General features: G+C 38.5%; 1 protein-coding gene across 1 annotated transcript in view; it reads left to right on the top strand.

Annotated features, from left to right (window-relative positions):
- Positions 1-17,567, top strand: part of ASIC5 (acid sensing ion channel subunit family member 5) — a 38,795-nt gene that overhangs the window by 17,003 nt on the left and 4,225 nt on the right. The window contains 7 exon segments of the mRNA XM_036853416.1: positions 5,107-5,344; positions 5,970-6,089; positions 7,855-8,004; positions 9,241-9,388; positions 11,664-11,720; positions 13,969-14,143; positions 16,050-16,081. Coding sequence (XP_036709311.1) covers positions 5,107-5,344; positions 5,970-6,089; positions 7,855-8,004; positions 9,241-9,388; positions 11,664-11,720; positions 13,969-14,143; positions 16,050-16,081 — 920 coding nt within the window.

Raw genomic sequence — 17,567 nt, 5'->3', positions numbered from 1 at the left:
AATCCATATGAAAAAAAACACAAAAATACCAGTAAATGTATTTTTGCAATTTTAAAAGACATTAGAAATGTGTATTTCTTCTCCTTTCTTCTCTTACTTGATTTGAGTCTCATGCTCTACCAACTGAGCTAGCCGGGCATCCCTCTTACTTGATTTAAAATGCAAGTGTATAATACTTAGGCTATAACATATTTTTTTACAATAACAGCATAAAAGGTGGAAGCAAGGCAGTATTGGAGTAAAGAAATGACACCAGACGGTAACTTAAATCCACAGAAACAAATGAAGAGAACCAGAAATGGTAAGTAAAAAGGTTAATATGCCATGATCTATAGATATTTACTTGATTTATTTTCTTCTTTCATCTTCTTTAAAATACATAAAATTATATAAAAATATCGATATAATATGTACAACATTAATACCAAAAAAAGTGGGAAGAGAAAATAAACTATATTGGAATAAGTATTATTATTTAATAATAAATAAATAAATAACATGTTTTAAAATTAATAAAAGGATTTAAATTTTAAAGTAAAAAAATGAAAATTTAATGCAAAAAATAATCAGTAGAGACAGATTATAGGAACAAAAGATATGAGACATATAAAACAAACAGAGTGGCAGATGTAAATCTAATATATCAATAAGAAAGTTAAATTTGAGTGGGTTAAGCAATACAATCAAAAGTCAGAAGTTGTCAGACTGTATTAAAGAAACAAGACATATTGTATATTCAAAGATGCAGATAGAATAAAGGAAAAGATGGAAAAAGACATATGCAAAGAGCAACTATCATAAGGAGTGGCTCTCTTACTGTCAGACAAAATTTAAAACAATGTGTTACTAGAGATAAAGAGGGTCATTTTGTAATGATAAAGGGGCAATCTATCAGGAAGATATAATTCACCGAATATATTTGGATACTTCAGTACTGCAGTCTTAGTAGAACAGCTAGGGAGAGAATCTACAAGGAAATAGAAGACTTTGAAGACGTGAAAATTCATCTAAGCTGACAAGACGCAAGAGACATCTATAGATCACTACCCAGCAACTGCAGAACGCACACTCTTCTTGCACGCACGTGGAACGCTTTCTCGGGTAGGTTGTAGCAAGACCGTGGAACAAGCTTCAGTACTTTTAGAAGATTTGAAATCATTCAGAGAATGTTCAGCAACTATCATTACAGGAGAGTGCAATTAGAAGGAAGAAATTTGAGATATTCACAAACATATGGATATTAAACAGCACACACCTAAATAACCAGTGAAAGTGAAAGAAAAAAATCGCATGACATTAGACAGCACTCTGAGATGAAGCCGTACTGACGGGGAAATGCATGGCTGCCAACACCTGGATTAAAAATGAAGAAAGATCTCAAAGAAAATATTTAATACTCTAGGATTTTAGCACTTCCATGTTTCTAATGAAATCTTAACTTGTATAAAATTTAATTTATTTTGCATAGCTCAAATCTCAAATCAATGATTTAGACTCTGGTGTTAGATGGTGGCATTTTAAGAAAACTGATAGTGTATCCTTCAGTTAGACATAGTTAACGCCCAGACGAAAAGTGAGATTCAGTCGTCTAGAAACTAAAATTGTAGAAGAGGAAAATTCTTAATTATAAGAGAATTACTTATAGGTGACAGATAACTAAGACTTCATCAGTACAGTGGTGGTTAGAGACTTTTTCAACACCCAAAGTCTAATTTTACGAATAGACACTTTGAATATCAGTTCACCAGCATCTCACCAACATTGTTTAGCAAATGATTGACAGATCAGGAAAAGAACTTAAGTTGTCTATTGTCTGGTTCTCAAAGCCTATTGTCTTCAAATATTTTAGCTCATGTGCCATATAAAGGAACTTTAAAAAAACTATGTATTTCACTTGCGTATTTTAAATTGGCATCTAAAATTTTAACCATAGCTTGAAATAACTTTACTTCTTAGTTTTAGAAGATCAAAAATAAATGTTATGAGATAAAATACGATAAGGATTGACTGTAATAGGAATAAATATTTCATATGATTTCATAAAGTTTTAATTACTTTATTGATATAAATACAGAAATTTTTAATCTGTGGACTTTGACTATCACAATAATCTGCAAGTAGCAAATAATACTCCAGTTACATTTAAAATAACAAATTTCACCATATTATATCAGCTTTTGTCAATTCAGAGGATCCCAGTAAGGGCTCAGATACCCTATGTTTAATGCCATGCTTCGCCCTAACCAGAAACATGTGCATATCAGGACAAGACAAAGTTTAAGGAATTGTGATTAATTCTTAGAGGGGTCTTCCACTGATGTTTGCCTTTGTCAGGGGCCCTGAGATTGTTACACACCAGGGCACATTAAATGCTGAGATTTGTGATGACTGACAGGGAAGAACTCTTTCCTAAATTGGAGAAGATCCACTGTGAATGCAGCCTCTTCCTAACCTCTGAGTTAGAGTGGAGGTCTGGAAATTGATTCCAATTTACAGTGCACCTGGGTCTGTTTCGGTGGGACTCAGTGCAGAGCTGAGTCAGGCATCGACGTGGACTTGAGATGAAACTTACTTGTTTGGGTCATAATCTGGGGAAGTGTAGTTAGAGGTATTAATACAGCTAAGAAGGACAGGCTTGGGAATTGGTGATCAGCTGTTAAATTGTTTTAACAAATCGATGTATTTTCATTGCTTTCTTTCACTAGCCTTTTATCAGCATATGTTAAATGAAGGAGTAACACAGATTATAACTAAGCAAGGTTTCTGAAAGAATATATTTGGAAGGGTTTTGGGGTTTGCATTAAAGGTGAAAATAAACTCGGAGCAAAACACTTTGATTTTATGCTGAACAATATATCTCACAAAATTTATCAATTCCTTTGTTCCAAATATTGTTAGACTTTATTAAGTTTAATTCACCCACCTACATTACCCTCACGGTCTCAACTATTATTAGTATAATAAAAAAGCTTCTAAAGCAATGTTCTAAAAAGCTCTCCTCTTTAACCTTTTAACTTATTGTATTCATACCTCCTACACCTGTGAGAGTTTCTTCATTTCTCTGCATAACCATTTTGAAAAGAACCCAGTGAACATTATATGGGGCAGTATTAGCTGAGCCTGTGCAAGATCCAAAGTCACGGGGCTCTGGAGCAGATCGTTGGTGCCTGTCGGTCAGAGAGTTAGAAACCTGAAGTAGGCTAAAGCTCCATCCCCCAGTTTAGAGCTAACACTGTTCTTCTCCCCGGAATCTGTTGCTAATGTAGGTTTTTAACTCCCCAAAAGATCACTAAAAAACACTTTTGCCCCAGAAAATCAAGGTTGTTAGATGTACTGTAGTTAGGTAGAAAACCACGATGATGGGGGGCTGAACAGGATCTCTAAAGAAAGGGGGAGTCAAAGAGAATATTTATAGGGTTCTGGGACCTGGGCTGGTGGTTTTAAGACAGGCCTTAGCAGGCTCAGAGCTGGTTACTTAAGGTATTCTATTAAGAGCTGGTCAAAAAAGCAGTTTCTCATCTCTAAAATTCTATGATATTGGTTTGGGATTTTTTTTCCCTATTTTTGGTTTTGTGTATGCCCCACCGTGACCGAAAAAGGGTTTAATGTGGTTGTCATGAGAGAGAAAAATTACATTAAAGACGATATGAAAGGAAAGTGAAAACAAAATATAGAATCTGGGACATAAAGGGAGACCAAGAGCAAAATCACGCACAAACCCTGCACCGCACGTCCTGTACGCTCACCAAGAGCGGGTACGTATTTTATTCTATGCTGCCAGGCAACCAATTTGAAGAGAGGAAGTTTGTTCAGTTTCAAGATGTATAATAATATAATATTATATAATATAATATCCAAAATATGAAAATACCAATCACATTTTGAAAGAAGTTAGGGTATGAATATATAAGAACCATATATAATGCAAAGCAGAAATTGCTTAGCAAAATAAAAGAATTACAAGGTACTTATTAGGGCAAACAGATTACTTCTGCTATGATTGACAGAAAATCACTTTGACGATAATGAGACATTCATTCAATAAATATATACCTTACACTCACTGAATTCCAGGCACTCTTCTACATATTTTAGGAAAAATAATGTAATCATCCAAATGACAGCGTGAGGTGGGTTGTATCCAAATATATCTATACATTAACCTGTATCACTTATTAACATACACCAGTTGTATAAGTGGGGAAACTGAATCACAGTCAGATGAGAAAATGTGCTAAGTCATACCATGAAGTTGCTGTGACAATTAGGGCTCGCCCAGAAGAGCAGAACCTCTATGACTGACAGAGAATAAGGGGTTTATTCTAGGGATTCAGTTCACTAAGTCAAAGGGCAAGTAGACTCTGCAGGTGTGCTGCCTCTCCTTTCTAATTGCTGCTTCTAATCAACAATTAGAAAGGAAGACAGATTTGAAGTGAGGGAAACAAACACGAGCTGGGAATGTGTGTTTCACCTCCGATCCTGGTGGTACCGGTGACCTGCAAGGTAAGTGGGCACCTGCTCCAGGTTGCACCCTGGCTTGACGCCGGATCTGAAGAAGCTGTAGGCGGGGGTCGGACAGGGCTGGGGGAGTGCAGGCTGGCTGCTGTCTCCCGCAAACCAGCTGGGGTCGCAGATCCACACACACAGTGTCCGTGAGCAGCCAAAGCTCCTGCCCTGCAATGAACGGCAGGTTCTAACCAGATGCAGACAAGAGGGAAAGGTTTAGAAATGAGAGTTGCAGGGTCGTCACACGGACTCGGCCCAGAGAATGGTGGAGCTTGGATGTGAATCCAGGAAGTCTGAATCCTAAACTATGTTGCTAACAATTACCCACCCACCTCTCTCTGGATGCTGAGGTGTGGAGATCGTTTGGATGTATCCAGAGCAAAGTCTGGGAGGTAGTCTAGGTAAACGAAACTATATGCAGAAACACAAGGTAGATTGCAGGAGGTGACAAAGACGTCTTAGGAATCCAGTTTTGCTTGAATGTAGCATGAATGAGGGGAAATGTAGGAGATAAGATGGAGAAGGTGCTAGGGTTCAGATATTGTCTTCTAGATAATAAGTGTTTATTATTCTAAATATTGCCTTTATTCCTGCTAATAGGTTCCAAACAGAAGCTGCAGCTACATTCGGCGTTATTTTTTTCTTACGGAATATCGTATCCAAAGTCCTTCATCCTCAGGAAATCAGTACCAATTCCACTGGCTCTAAAGAGGCTATTGATTTTCTTGCAAGCAAGCAAAACTTCAGCATTACGCAGTTTGTCAAGACAAATGGTTTTTATCTGAACAGTAGCACTTTGTTAGAATGTGACTTTTTTGGAAAGCCATGGGGCCCAGAGGTAATGATTCAATATTTCTTCAAATTTTATCAATATAATAAGCTACTTCATTGTATCATTTTGCATTGAGGTAAAGTTTACTCCTGTGGGGAATCAATCTAAATTTGCTCAAAGATCAGATGTCATTAGCTCAGCCTTATGACATCAGGGGGTGTGAATACACATGAGACCTGCTTCCTTTTTCATATAGTTAGATAAGAAAAGATAGAGAACGGAAGTCTTTGGTGATCTTTCTTGCAGGACAGTCCTTTTAAAAGGAAAACCCTATCCGTGATTCCAAATCCCAGCCGAGGATTCAACCAACCACAGACCTTGTAGTACTGTAGCACATATTTATTGAAAAAAATGGGTCCATGCAGTCTGAACCCCTGTTGTTCAAGAGTTAACTGTGTATGAAAATGTCTCAATTATATAATCATATACAAATTGACAAATGCATATTACAAAAAAGGAAAACTGTTGTTGAATGCAGACAAAAATCACCAGATTGCCTATTCTCCCTGCTATGTCTGCATTCTCACTTAGGCACTGTTATCAAGAAAAGAAAGTTATAGCAATTTAAACCTCAGAAGTGACCAAAATACCCAACTGATTGTGTTTTCTTTGGTTTATTTTCATACTGGAGGATTTTGCACATGTATTCACTGAATATGGAAATTGTTTGAATCATGGTGAAAATATCCAAGCAAAGGAAAAGGTGTTTCTGGAAGAAGCTTGCTTAAGCTTGCTTTTCAATGTCAATTGGGTATTGAATTTCCTTAAACTTCGCCAGGGTTCAAGACAAACAAGAATGCACCAGAGTCTCAGAACACTGTGCCTTGTCAAATTGTTCCCACAAATTCGTTTTTTATTAATTTAGCCAAGACTTCCATGGATGAAACTACTGACTTAGAGATTAAAAAGGCCCAGTTTAGAGGCATAACCTGGATATTTTTAGCTATATCAGTTACTATCATTGTTATGACTCTGGAAATGTTCATGCCACCAAATAAGGAAACTAGAGATTTCTAAATCGCAATGTATACAGTTAATTTAAAACGGCCCAATGCACTTTTAAAACAACTTTTAGATTTTCATGAAAATAGGCAATATGTTTTAGAAAGAAGCCCTACACAGACCTTTGACAAACCATAGAATCTCTAGTCTGAAGAGGTGATGAAAAAATAATTGCTCTGCAAAAATATCGTACAGATGGACTTTGCCTAAGCCTAGTTCTGTAAATTTGTAATTGATCTAAGAAGTTCTAAGTGCTTAGGCCTAGGAGGTGTCCAGACACCTAAGAAATGCAGTGGTATTACCTTTGAGAGTAGCTGGTAGAGCTCTCACCCAAGGCTGACCCTCACCTTCTGTCTTGCATAATCATTTCTGGTGTTACACACTTAGAGGTATTCTACTCCAGTATTATGGTTTTGTAAATGAAGATTCTGAAATGCTGTTGAATCAGGTATTCAAAATCACACAATTAATGGCAGAGATGAGAAATAAAACTAGCCTCCCTGAATCCCATCAAACTACCCACCGCCCAAACCAAGTGAACGAAGCCACTGGTTACTTGCAAAGAATTTCTCCTAATCCAGACACAGTGCTGCACACTGCAGCACATGCAGCCGAGCTCGCACATCTAGTTCATCAAAATTTTCAAGTCATTTAAATATTAGCCGTACGTTCACTTCGAATATTATATAATGACTTTTACAAGCTAGAATTGCCCACATATTTTTAGAATGCAATTAAACTCTGCAAATTCAACGCAAAGTTCCATAAGTAAATGGAGTTGAGATATTCCTCCAGACCAGCTGGTTAAGTGTTCCTTAGAGTCATAACAGGACCAGGAGAAATAGGGTCCTGAGTTTCAGATGGAAGGCTGAGCATTTGTGTTAAACGCCATTGCATGTGTATTTGACCCATTCACAAGAAAAATCATCCTATTCCCTCATCAAGGCCTATTCCCTCTCCTTATAGCCTGAATTACAACTAATAACAAAGTCACCAGAAGTTTAGTCTTAAATGTCTTCATCTGACATAAGATTTCTGGAAGAAAAGCACTAGTGCTAACGAAGTAGTATAAGTCTTCACTTTCAGGGGAAAATGAATTTGAATTTTAATTCAGGCCAGATATTTTAATTGCAAAGAGAAGCAAAGGGCCAAAGGATTTTCTAAAGCAAATAAGCAAAGAGAACAGCCAAGGAGGAGACAACTAAAGGCAAGCAGGGTGAAGAGAGGGCCAGGGGACTCAGGTGGTTGACAGTCATGATACGGACGTGATATCACCTCAGGCAAGAGGTGATCCAGGGAAAACTGTCCAGGCCTTCAAGTGTGATTCAGCCATGAAGAGTAGGTCTTAGGTGTGTAATTTTCACAGCTTTTATGTCAAAAGAGATTGCGTACTGCTATGAAATATTTGATTTTAAGTAATTCAGATGCTGTCATGAGATGATAAAACCCAGTCTTAAACTTGTACAGAATTGCCATCAATCTGCAATTTGGGAAGAAGCACATGTTTGTTTCAGGAGGAGTTTACTGATGACGCAACCCTCGGCTTTGTCGACGCTGGGATCATCTTTATTATCCACTCAGGGACGAAGGTGCCGCAGTCTGATGGGTTAAGCTCGCCATCACCTGTGGGAATGCATGCTTGGGTGACCCTCCGCCAGGTGCAGGTAAATACAATCTCAAAATAGAGTCTGATGGAACTCAGGGGGTAGCGAACCCATAAGTACGTAAATAACACCTTTCGCCAGAAATTCCTTTCTCCTGCATCTGCGGTTCAAACACCACCAGAAATTCCTGAGTTTCAGGTCAGATACTTACTTTTCCTTTACTGGGAGGCTCATATTTAGGAAAAACAGCGAATTCACATATACAATGTAAGTGAATGCTGGGAAGCCCATCAAACCCAAGTTAACTTTGAATTTCAGTCGATCTGGAAACAGACAGTAAGAGCGATGCCCACGTGGCTGAACTGTGCGTTTTCTCAACGGGACGTTCTGAGAAGGGGGTCAGTGGGCAGAGCAGTACTCTTGGAATCCGACGTGTCTGGCAGGTTTCCATTTGCCAGCCCCTTGCTCTGTAATTTCCTAGTTTAGCTTCCTGAACTTCCATCTCCTCTCTGCACACTGGGGGCCGGGGTAATGTGTCCTTTCACAGTTATAATGAAGTTTAAGTGAAATAACATAAAGAAAGCACTTACCGGGTTGCCTGGCACATAATAGGTACTCAATAAAGGATCTTTTTTTTTTTTATTGAAATTTAGTTGATTTAGAATGTTGTGTTAATTTCTGCTGTACAGCAAAGCGATTCAGTTATACATATATATATATATACATTCTTTTTTATGTTCCTTTCCATTATGCTTTATCCCAGGAGATTGGATATAGTTCCCCGTGCTATACGCTAGGACCTTGCCGTTTATCCGTCCTATGTATATTCGTTTGTATCTGCTAATCGCAAACTCCTACTCCATCCCTCCCCCACCCTCCCCCTTGGCAACCACAAGTTTGTTCTCATGTCTGTGAGTCTGCTTTAAAGGATCTTTTTTTGTGCGTGATTTTGGTGACTGTTTTGTGAGTGGGTTGATTAATATGCTAAAATATCATTTCCAGGAATGATACTATTTTTCCTTGTATGAGTTAATTTTTAGAGCACTCTGTCTGATTTTATTGATTCACTACAGGTACAGAGTATTGGGGATAGATATTAAAGGACAAACATTAGACTTTCCTTCAGGGATTTTCAGGTTAACAGAGTAGGCAAAATAAGCAAATGTTGTCAACTAAAAAAATTTCAGAGACCTCTGAGAGAAAAGGAAAAATGTGTATCAGCCTCTCTTCTTGGGGAGGAAAGGAGTGAATTGACTCAGACAGATCTCCTGACCCAGGCGTTTATTTTGTCTTAAGACAGCCCATCAAGAATACCCTTGGGGAGAATGCAACGCTCACATGAAGCTGCAGAATCTCAGGACCTACAGCACCTCTGGCTGTTTGCAGGAACGCAAAGCTTGGCACATAGAGAAGCAGTGTGGATGTCTGTCTTTTCTGCTTCCTGGTAAATAGGGAATGGCCCTGTCCCTCTCTTTAATTACATTCACTAAATCTGAAACATGGAAATAAACATATATGTTTATTTCTGAATCTGAATTTCTGAAACATTAGGATAAACATATCCTAAAGCTGTTTTCCATTCTTAAGAAATTCTATGATGGAAAATCATCCACCTGACAAATAAACCTCAAACAACAGATTGTAAATCGTGGGCTCATAGCGGAGATTTCTGGAAATGACAATAACCCTGTGTTGTCTGAGCCGGTCCCCAAATCTTATTTCAACACCTTAAATTGGGTGCTCTCAAGCACCTAAAGCTGTTCATCAAGCATCTAAAGCTGTTCATCAAGCATCTAAAGCTGTTCATCTAAAGCTGCTTCTCAATTTGGAAGAAAACTGAGATCTTCTATATAACTGTTACCGACGCTGAATGCTTCCCTGTTGAGAAGTCGTCGTTGCTGCTGTCAGAAAAGAATCTCTGGTCTCCCTTTGCATCCAGTTGAAATGCTTTCAGGGCCATGGGTGTCCAAGGCAAGCCCGGGACAAGCAGGGTGGTAGGACCTGGGCTCCAACCCAGGCTCCTCAGCTCAGCTCCACAGTTTCTCATCTACACGGCCTTGTACATAACCTCTGCAGCTCCTGTAGAATAAGGAGCATGGGGCCCAACCTGAGCGATCTTACAGGTCCTAAAGGGGATGAAGCGAGTGTGCAAGTGGTCTCAAAACTGCCTGACACAGAACAGACTATGTAAGAGCTGGATAGTTTTATTCAGATTTCCTTCACCCCCGCTTCTCCTGCGTATTTATAAAGACGTGTAGAGTGAATTAAGGGGCAAAACCAGTCTGGTCCTGCAAGTTTGCCAGTTGCCCACGTGATGATCCCTCTGACACCACACACACACACACACACACACACACACACACACACACACACACTCGGATATACTAAGGCTGCTTCTGCCCCTTTCACCAGAGTCTTGACTTGACAAACTGCTGCTTAGGAATCTCAAGACTCACCACTTCCTTCTTTCTAGAATACTTTTTATTGGTCTCTGGCTCCTTCAAAACTGCCATTCTGTAAAACTGCTAGCTCTGGCTCTGATTTCTCCTTCCTAATTATCTTTCCAAAGTTACAGGGAAAAGTCTGAATTGATAGATGAAAAATAATGTTCTAATTTTAAAGTGTATCATTTCTGACAAAACAAAAACTGAATAAAAGGAATCAGAAACTTGGCAAAATGAAATGTAAAACACAAAGCACGACATTTGCCCAAACTTTAGGGTGTATCAAATGCTTACAGAAAGATATCTTATTTGGTCTGATGCTTAGCTATCCCTCTAAGTCTACTTACAGATGAGGAAGCTGAGATTTACGCACATTAAATGAACTAGCTAAAGTATCCCCACTAACAAACTGTAGAGGCAAACCTCAAAATCAGCCTTTCAGATAAGGGTCATTTCCAAAATTTCTTTGTTCTTCGTAATGGAAGAAATACCATTCAAGAAGTAAGAGAATCCTTAAGTAAGAGAAGCTTTTCACTTCTTCACACAGCACACTGCCTGCTAGTCGGTTGAACTTCTCCACAGATTCTAAGTGACAATCTCTTCTGGTTGTTTTCAGGGCCGTTGACTAAACATTGAGGCTTACCCCAGAGACACATGGGTATGGCAAGAGACAAATGCTGTATTAAGGTGCAAATCAGCCTGGGATGAAACCTGGCTCTGATACATATTGATGTTGTCTCAAGGTCTGCAGCAGATGCTTAACGGATAGTGGTACTTACCTGCCCCAGCCCATCGCTAGATAGGCAGCCCACCAGGTGTGTGAGCGCACATATATTTAAATCAATGGCTAGAGAGAGCGGAATAGAAGGTGAAGAGAATGATCCTAGGACCCCACGTGCTTCGGCAAGAGTCACTTTCCGAACCTTGGTTTCTTCATTTGTAAAATGATGATTTCCACATCGTAGGATTACAGTAGAAAAAAAATGAGGTGATAAATGTGAAAGCAAGTGTAAATTTCAAAGATCTGAACAGTTTAAAATTAATATTCCTGCTTAAAAGATTTTAGAATGATACGGACAAAGGGAAAGAAACATGGAAGTAAACAAAAACATTATTTTCTTCCTCTCAATGTGCATTTTCATTGGGTATTATGTTTTCATTCTATTTTTTGAAAAAGAATAAATGGATGGAAGGATGGACAGATGGATGGATGGATGGAAGAAAGGTATTTACATAAAATGTAAAGTCTCTATATTTACACTTATTATTTTTAAGGAAATGGTGTAGAGTGTGACCTACAAAAGTTTTACATCTGTGTGTCTCCTATACTCGGTAAGTGGCTTAATTTATTTCTTTATTTTTAGGATTTATATGAAAGTTGCTCAGAATCATACAAGACTTTAAATCATACTATACAAAGTTCAGAAATGAAACAAGAGAGACTATAAGAGGTAGTTTTTCAACGTTCTTAAATTTAATAACAATAGCTTACATAGGCAGTAAAACAAAACGAAAAGCCCTTCTGATTTCAAGATTCATCTGAATCAAACATATGAAGTGACAAAGTGACAGCAAGAGAGTTGTGGTTTTTATTTCTAAAATTTTTTTAAATTGTAAACATTTTATAATTAAAATAGCTTTGTTAATTTTTCTTATTACATAAATAAAGCATGCTTGCTGTGACTAGTTCAAACATTACAGAATAGAAAAGAATCACGTGGAAATCAATAGAAGTAGCATGACTTTGAAAATTACTGTCAAAATTTAGGTGACCATCCTTTCATTCATTCATTTCATTATATGTACCTTATATATAAATGCACATAGATAATTTTTACATAAATGAAATCACAATCTCCCATGCCACCTTCACTGGGGAAAACGTCCTCTTAAACAGCAATTTTTGCTTATATATCTTTTATCTTAACCCTCAACCAACGTTAACACTCCAGTATATTCTACCGTCACTTTCTCTGCAAATATAGCTTCATATTTATGACGTTAAGTCATTGGTTCTTTTATTAAAAGGGAATCATATTATATACCTTTCTATGAAACTTGCTTACCTAACCCACTGTGGAAATATCTCCAGGTCAACAGGAATAGCTTTAACAGTCTCTTTTTAATGGGTGTAAAATATTTCATGGAATGGGCATAGGTAGAAAAGATCTGATATTTTTTAATGGCTTATAAGCTGAAAATGAAGAAGTCGTATTACTGACCGAGGAGTTAAAGTTATACTGTCAAATGTCTTGTAACTTCCTATCCCTGAAGGGGGAAGAAGGGAGAATTTGGGGAAAACAAATCATGCATGCAGGGATTTTGATGGGCGTTTGATGGGATAATGGGGTCAGAAGAGTGCGTGTGTGTGTGTGTACGTATGCATGTGCATGTGTGTCTGTGCGAGTGTGTGTTTTGTGCGTGTGTGTGCGTGTGTGCGTGTGCATGTGTGTGTGTGCGCGTGTGTGTGCATGTGTTTGTGCGCGTGTCTGTGTGTGTGTGCCTGTGCGTGTATGTGTTTGTGTGTCTGTGCATGTGTGTTGCGTGTGTGTGCGTGTGTATGTGTGTGCGTGTTTGTGCATGTGCATGTGTTTGTGCATGTGTGCGTGTGCATGTTGCGTTTTGTGTGCGTATCCGCACGTGCGTGTGTGTTTGTGCATTGTGTGTGTGCGTGCACGTGTGTGTGTGTGTGCATGTGTGTGCCTGCATGTGTGTGCGTGTGTGTGTGTGTGTGTTGGAAAAGTGAGGGGGTTGTTCCCAGTCATCTTCCAGAACCAGAGGATGCCTGCAAAAGTCATTCCCCGAAGGAGTATCACTAATAGAATCTAGAAAAGAAGCCCAAATTTGGTCATTAATCAGACGGTGTTGGTGAACAAAGGGTTCACAGGGAAGTGTTTCAGTAACCAACCCACAAGGAAAACAAGAACCGGAACATCTACCGAAAGCGAAGAGCAGTGAGACGGGCCCGGGTGCTTGTCCAGAGGGAAGCTGCGGCCGACCGCCACTCCCCTGCCCGGACACACCCGCATGGGTGGCCCGGATGCTGTCCAGGCCAGGAGAGGACAGAGGACAGGGAACCTCAGCTGAGTGAGAAGGTCACTGCTCCCCAGCCCTGAGGGCCGCTGACGCCTCCAGCACATTTCACACCAGTATTACTGAGAAAAGCGCAGGACAGGTTTGGTTTACACCTGAGTCACTGGCTTTCAGGATGACGTTTGTAAGTTCCTCTCAAGGTGACACAAGGTCACACAAACTTGCCATCTCTTATCCAAATGTCTGATATCTTAAGAAAATAAGCCCAGAGACTTTCTGGAAAGAATTTCTTTTTTCTAACAAAGATCTGGATCCAGTGACTCCATGAATTCAAGGGTAACGTCTTTGTTTCATGTTGTCTCCTCTGATATATTTATACTAAAATGTAAATGAAATATAAATACCACTTGTTAAGGGGGCAGTGATTGAACTTGTTAACCACTGTTTTAAACATTGAAAGTGAAATGATCAAATTTTAAAAAGCTCTGTCCTCCCCACTGCGCAGTAATCCTCTTGTCTGAATATCCTGTCCTAATTTTCATTTCAGACCACACTGAAGTTAAGGGATTATGTACAATGGGAACACATAATTCCAGCTGCCCTGTTCCTCGTGAAGAAACAGAATACCCTGCTGCCATTTCTTATTCTACTTTTCTGAGTCAAAAAGCTTTGAAACATCTTTCCAGGAAGTTGAATCAAAGCCAGCAATATATCAGGTAATCGTTTTAGTCTTGTAAATTATTTGTAATTAACATACATATTTTCTTTATTTTCAAAGACTCAGGAAATGAAATTCTGATCAACCACAGGAAGCAACAGCTTACAGCAATGAATTGTCAATGAAAGCTTAGAATTTGAAACATAGAAAAGATCTTGTCTTTCAATCCCTTAATTTAATTTAGTGAAAAGTAAAATGAGGTCTGTCGGAGTAATTTGCTTATGACCTTACATTTTGGCCCAACTGGGGAATAATGCTGACTAATATCACTTAGTGTGTGAAAACGTGAAGTTCCTTACCTGTATATTATATAGTTTGAGCCTTCTAATAACTGTATTAGGGGGAATACAAATTAGTCTCATTTTACAGATGAGGGAACTGAAGTCACGGCATTTCAAGTAACTGTCCTGTGAAAGTCCTTAGTGGCACACAAAGAATTTATGCCCCAAACCTATGACTCTGGTCTCCATATATTATCCACAGAGACATATCTCTACAATTTTGATGAACTGAAGATTATATTAGGTGTCTTTCTGCTACATCACACTACCCATCAGAAATTACAAATCAAACTTCATAAAAAACTCTTTTTTTAAAATAAGGGAGCAGATGTAGCATTTCTCTTTGTATCTTATTTATACTTTTAAGCTGAGGGCCTGAAATAACAATATAGTACATTTGGTGTTTGTACTTATATCTATTATAATAAAGTAAATTAACTAAATAAAAGCTGACTTACTTCTGGACAGCCAAGTATCTAACTTTGAAAGATTGTTTTGATTCCAATTTTAAGCTGGTGTTTATTTTAATGAAACAAACAAAAAAACATGCTCCCGGTGTAAATGCCTAGACAATAAAGCGATCTTTCAAATCAGGAAGAAAAAGTCTTTTCTTTAAGACAGGGTGGATAGGATATCACTTCAAACACTTGGCAGATAAAAAGATGGAAAGCTGGAAAATTTGCAGCTATATCTCTGTGAGCACTTCTGTCTCCAATATAGATGTCTCTGTATTTCATTTTAATATGGGAAACTGATGTACTTATAGTGTTATTCCTATTATACTTAAATGTGCCCGAGAAGAGCACTTTGTGTGACATTTTGGCTGGAAGGGATCTTCCAGGTTTCCTATTTGGCCTGCAGAGAATGTAGGCACCATTTTGGAGACATATTGGTGAACCAGAAAAGAAACCCCTTGTTATACAAGGCAACCTTAGCAAACATTGCTGGTTTTTTTCTCCTAAACCTTGTATTATTGTCAGTAGTTATGCAATCAACCTTATCACGTAACGGACACGTAGGGACCTTGCATGCTTGTGACCAGCAGAGGCCAGTACCAGGAAGGCTAAGGCAAGGGCCTGAACGACTACAGCTGGACTCAGGGGCGCCCAAATCCTAGACAGAGCCGGGGTTAGGAATCACACATATAATTAAAAGACTGGTTTGTGCACTGGGACCGGAAATCAGAGCAGTAAATCAGAAAACGCACGTACAGTTTGTCAGGAAAGCAGGTATAGAATCTTAGCGTCAGTAGGATTTAAAACACCCCTAATTTAATTACGAAGCCTGTATGTTTTTTCTTGGGGCACAAACCAACCCCAGACTCTGACCAGTACAGAGCCCCATGTGCTAATTGCTGGACTCTATTACGAAGGTGATAAGAAGCTTAGCCTGACTGAAGCAGGCGATGGGGAAGTGAATTGTGGCTGAATTTAGGCCAATTTCATTAGCAAAACAATATTTTTTGTTTTAATTGAACACATTGTCAAGTAAAATGTGTATAAAGTGGTTTGCTTTATGCAAAACAAATTTATTCCCCTTAATCCAGCACTCAGACTCAAGCACGTGAAAGCATTTTTTTAGTGTTTTGTAAATGCAATAAACACTCTGTTTTTTCTTTGATCTTCTTAGCCTCATTAAAATCCAGATTTTATTTCATAATTGTGCCTCTCCTGACATAAACAAATATTCCTGGACTTAAGTCCTGAAAAATTTCACCATCACCATGAGGTGTAGATTCAGTGAGACCCAAATTACTGGGCAAGTCACACACCGGAGAGGAGCTGAGTAAACCTCGGGATATTTTTGTAGGGGATGAATTTATCTTCTCGCAAGAACACAAATGGATAATGCTGGGAAATGGCTATGAGTTTTGTGCTTGGGAAATTACACAGTATTACCAGTTTACATGCAAATTAGGAGCACAATGGAGCACAGAAAGATTGCAATATTACTAAAATTTCTGGACTTCCAAAACAACTTTATTATTTCCTTCACTTTGGCAACTGGTTTATTATTTGCAAATATTACAATAGCCCCCTGATTAGCTACTTAAACACAGTACATTCTCCTGTTACCCAGGGTTAAACCAATGGAAATTAATTAAACATATTAATGATATATTTTGACTTAATTATATTTGGGAATACTGATTTCTAAACAGTAAACCGTAAGGAGAGTGATTTACAGCCATGCTTCTTAGATATATTAAAGACACCACATGATTCCGGGAAACATTGCTAATGGGATCTATTCTTTTATTTTTAACTTTTTATTCTATATTGGACTATATAGTTGATTTACAACCCTGTGTTAGTTCCATGTGTACAGCAAAGTGATTCAATTATACATATACATATATCTATTCTTTTTCAAATTCTTTTCCCATTTAGGTTATTACACAACAGGATATATTCTTAATGGAATTATTGTTGTGTCTGAAAATCATCAGGTGGTTAGTTTCCACCTCAGCTTATAAAACAGGTTAATATGTACTTACCTATTCATTCATTGCTTTCAGTTTTGATTTGTTCCCTTATTTGTCCATTTCACAAATAGGTCATGAGTACCTAGTGTGTGTCAGGATTCCAGGGTGCTAGAAAAACTAGAGATACCTCCGCACACAAAAGACAAAACCCTGCCTTGCTGCACTCACTCCTCGTGGAGTGAAGATGGACGGTAAATCCGTGAGGGCACGTCAGTGGTGCTGAGTGCTGGAGAGGAAAGGGGCAGAGAAGGGGCTGCAGGAGCCGGGTAGGGTCGGGGGGAGGGTTGTCCTCAGCCTGGAGGATTGTCATCAAGTAAGATCCTCCTGTGAAGGTGACAACTGGGCAGACCGAAGCCAGTGGGTCTCAGACATTTCAGTGTCAAGGTCCCTTTGCATTCTCATAAATCACTGAGGGGTCCAATGAGCTTTTCTTCATGTAGTTTTAAGTAACAATATTTGCCATATTAGAAAAGCAAGGTGTGAACTTTTTTACTTTTTGATTCATTTGAAACAACAATAATGAACGTGCTATACGGTGAGGTAAAGAAAAGTTTTTTTTTATAAACAGTGACTATTTTCCAAAACAAAAAAAAAAATTTAGGAAGAGGAGTGGTGTTATTTTAGGATGTTGTAGGTTTCTTTAGTGTCTGGCTTAAGAAAGG

This window comes from Balaenoptera musculus, chromosome 5 (genome assembly GCF_009873245.2).
Source record: "Balaenoptera musculus isolate JJ_BM4_2016_0621 chromosome 5, mBalMus1.pri.v3, whole genome shotgun sequence".
Lineage (NCBI taxonomy): Eukaryota > Metazoa > Chordata > Mammalia > Artiodactyla > Balaenopteridae > Balaenoptera > Balaenoptera musculus.
The sequence above is the reverse complement of the archived record's forward strand: the minus strand, read 5'-3'. Positions and strand labels throughout refer to the sequence as shown.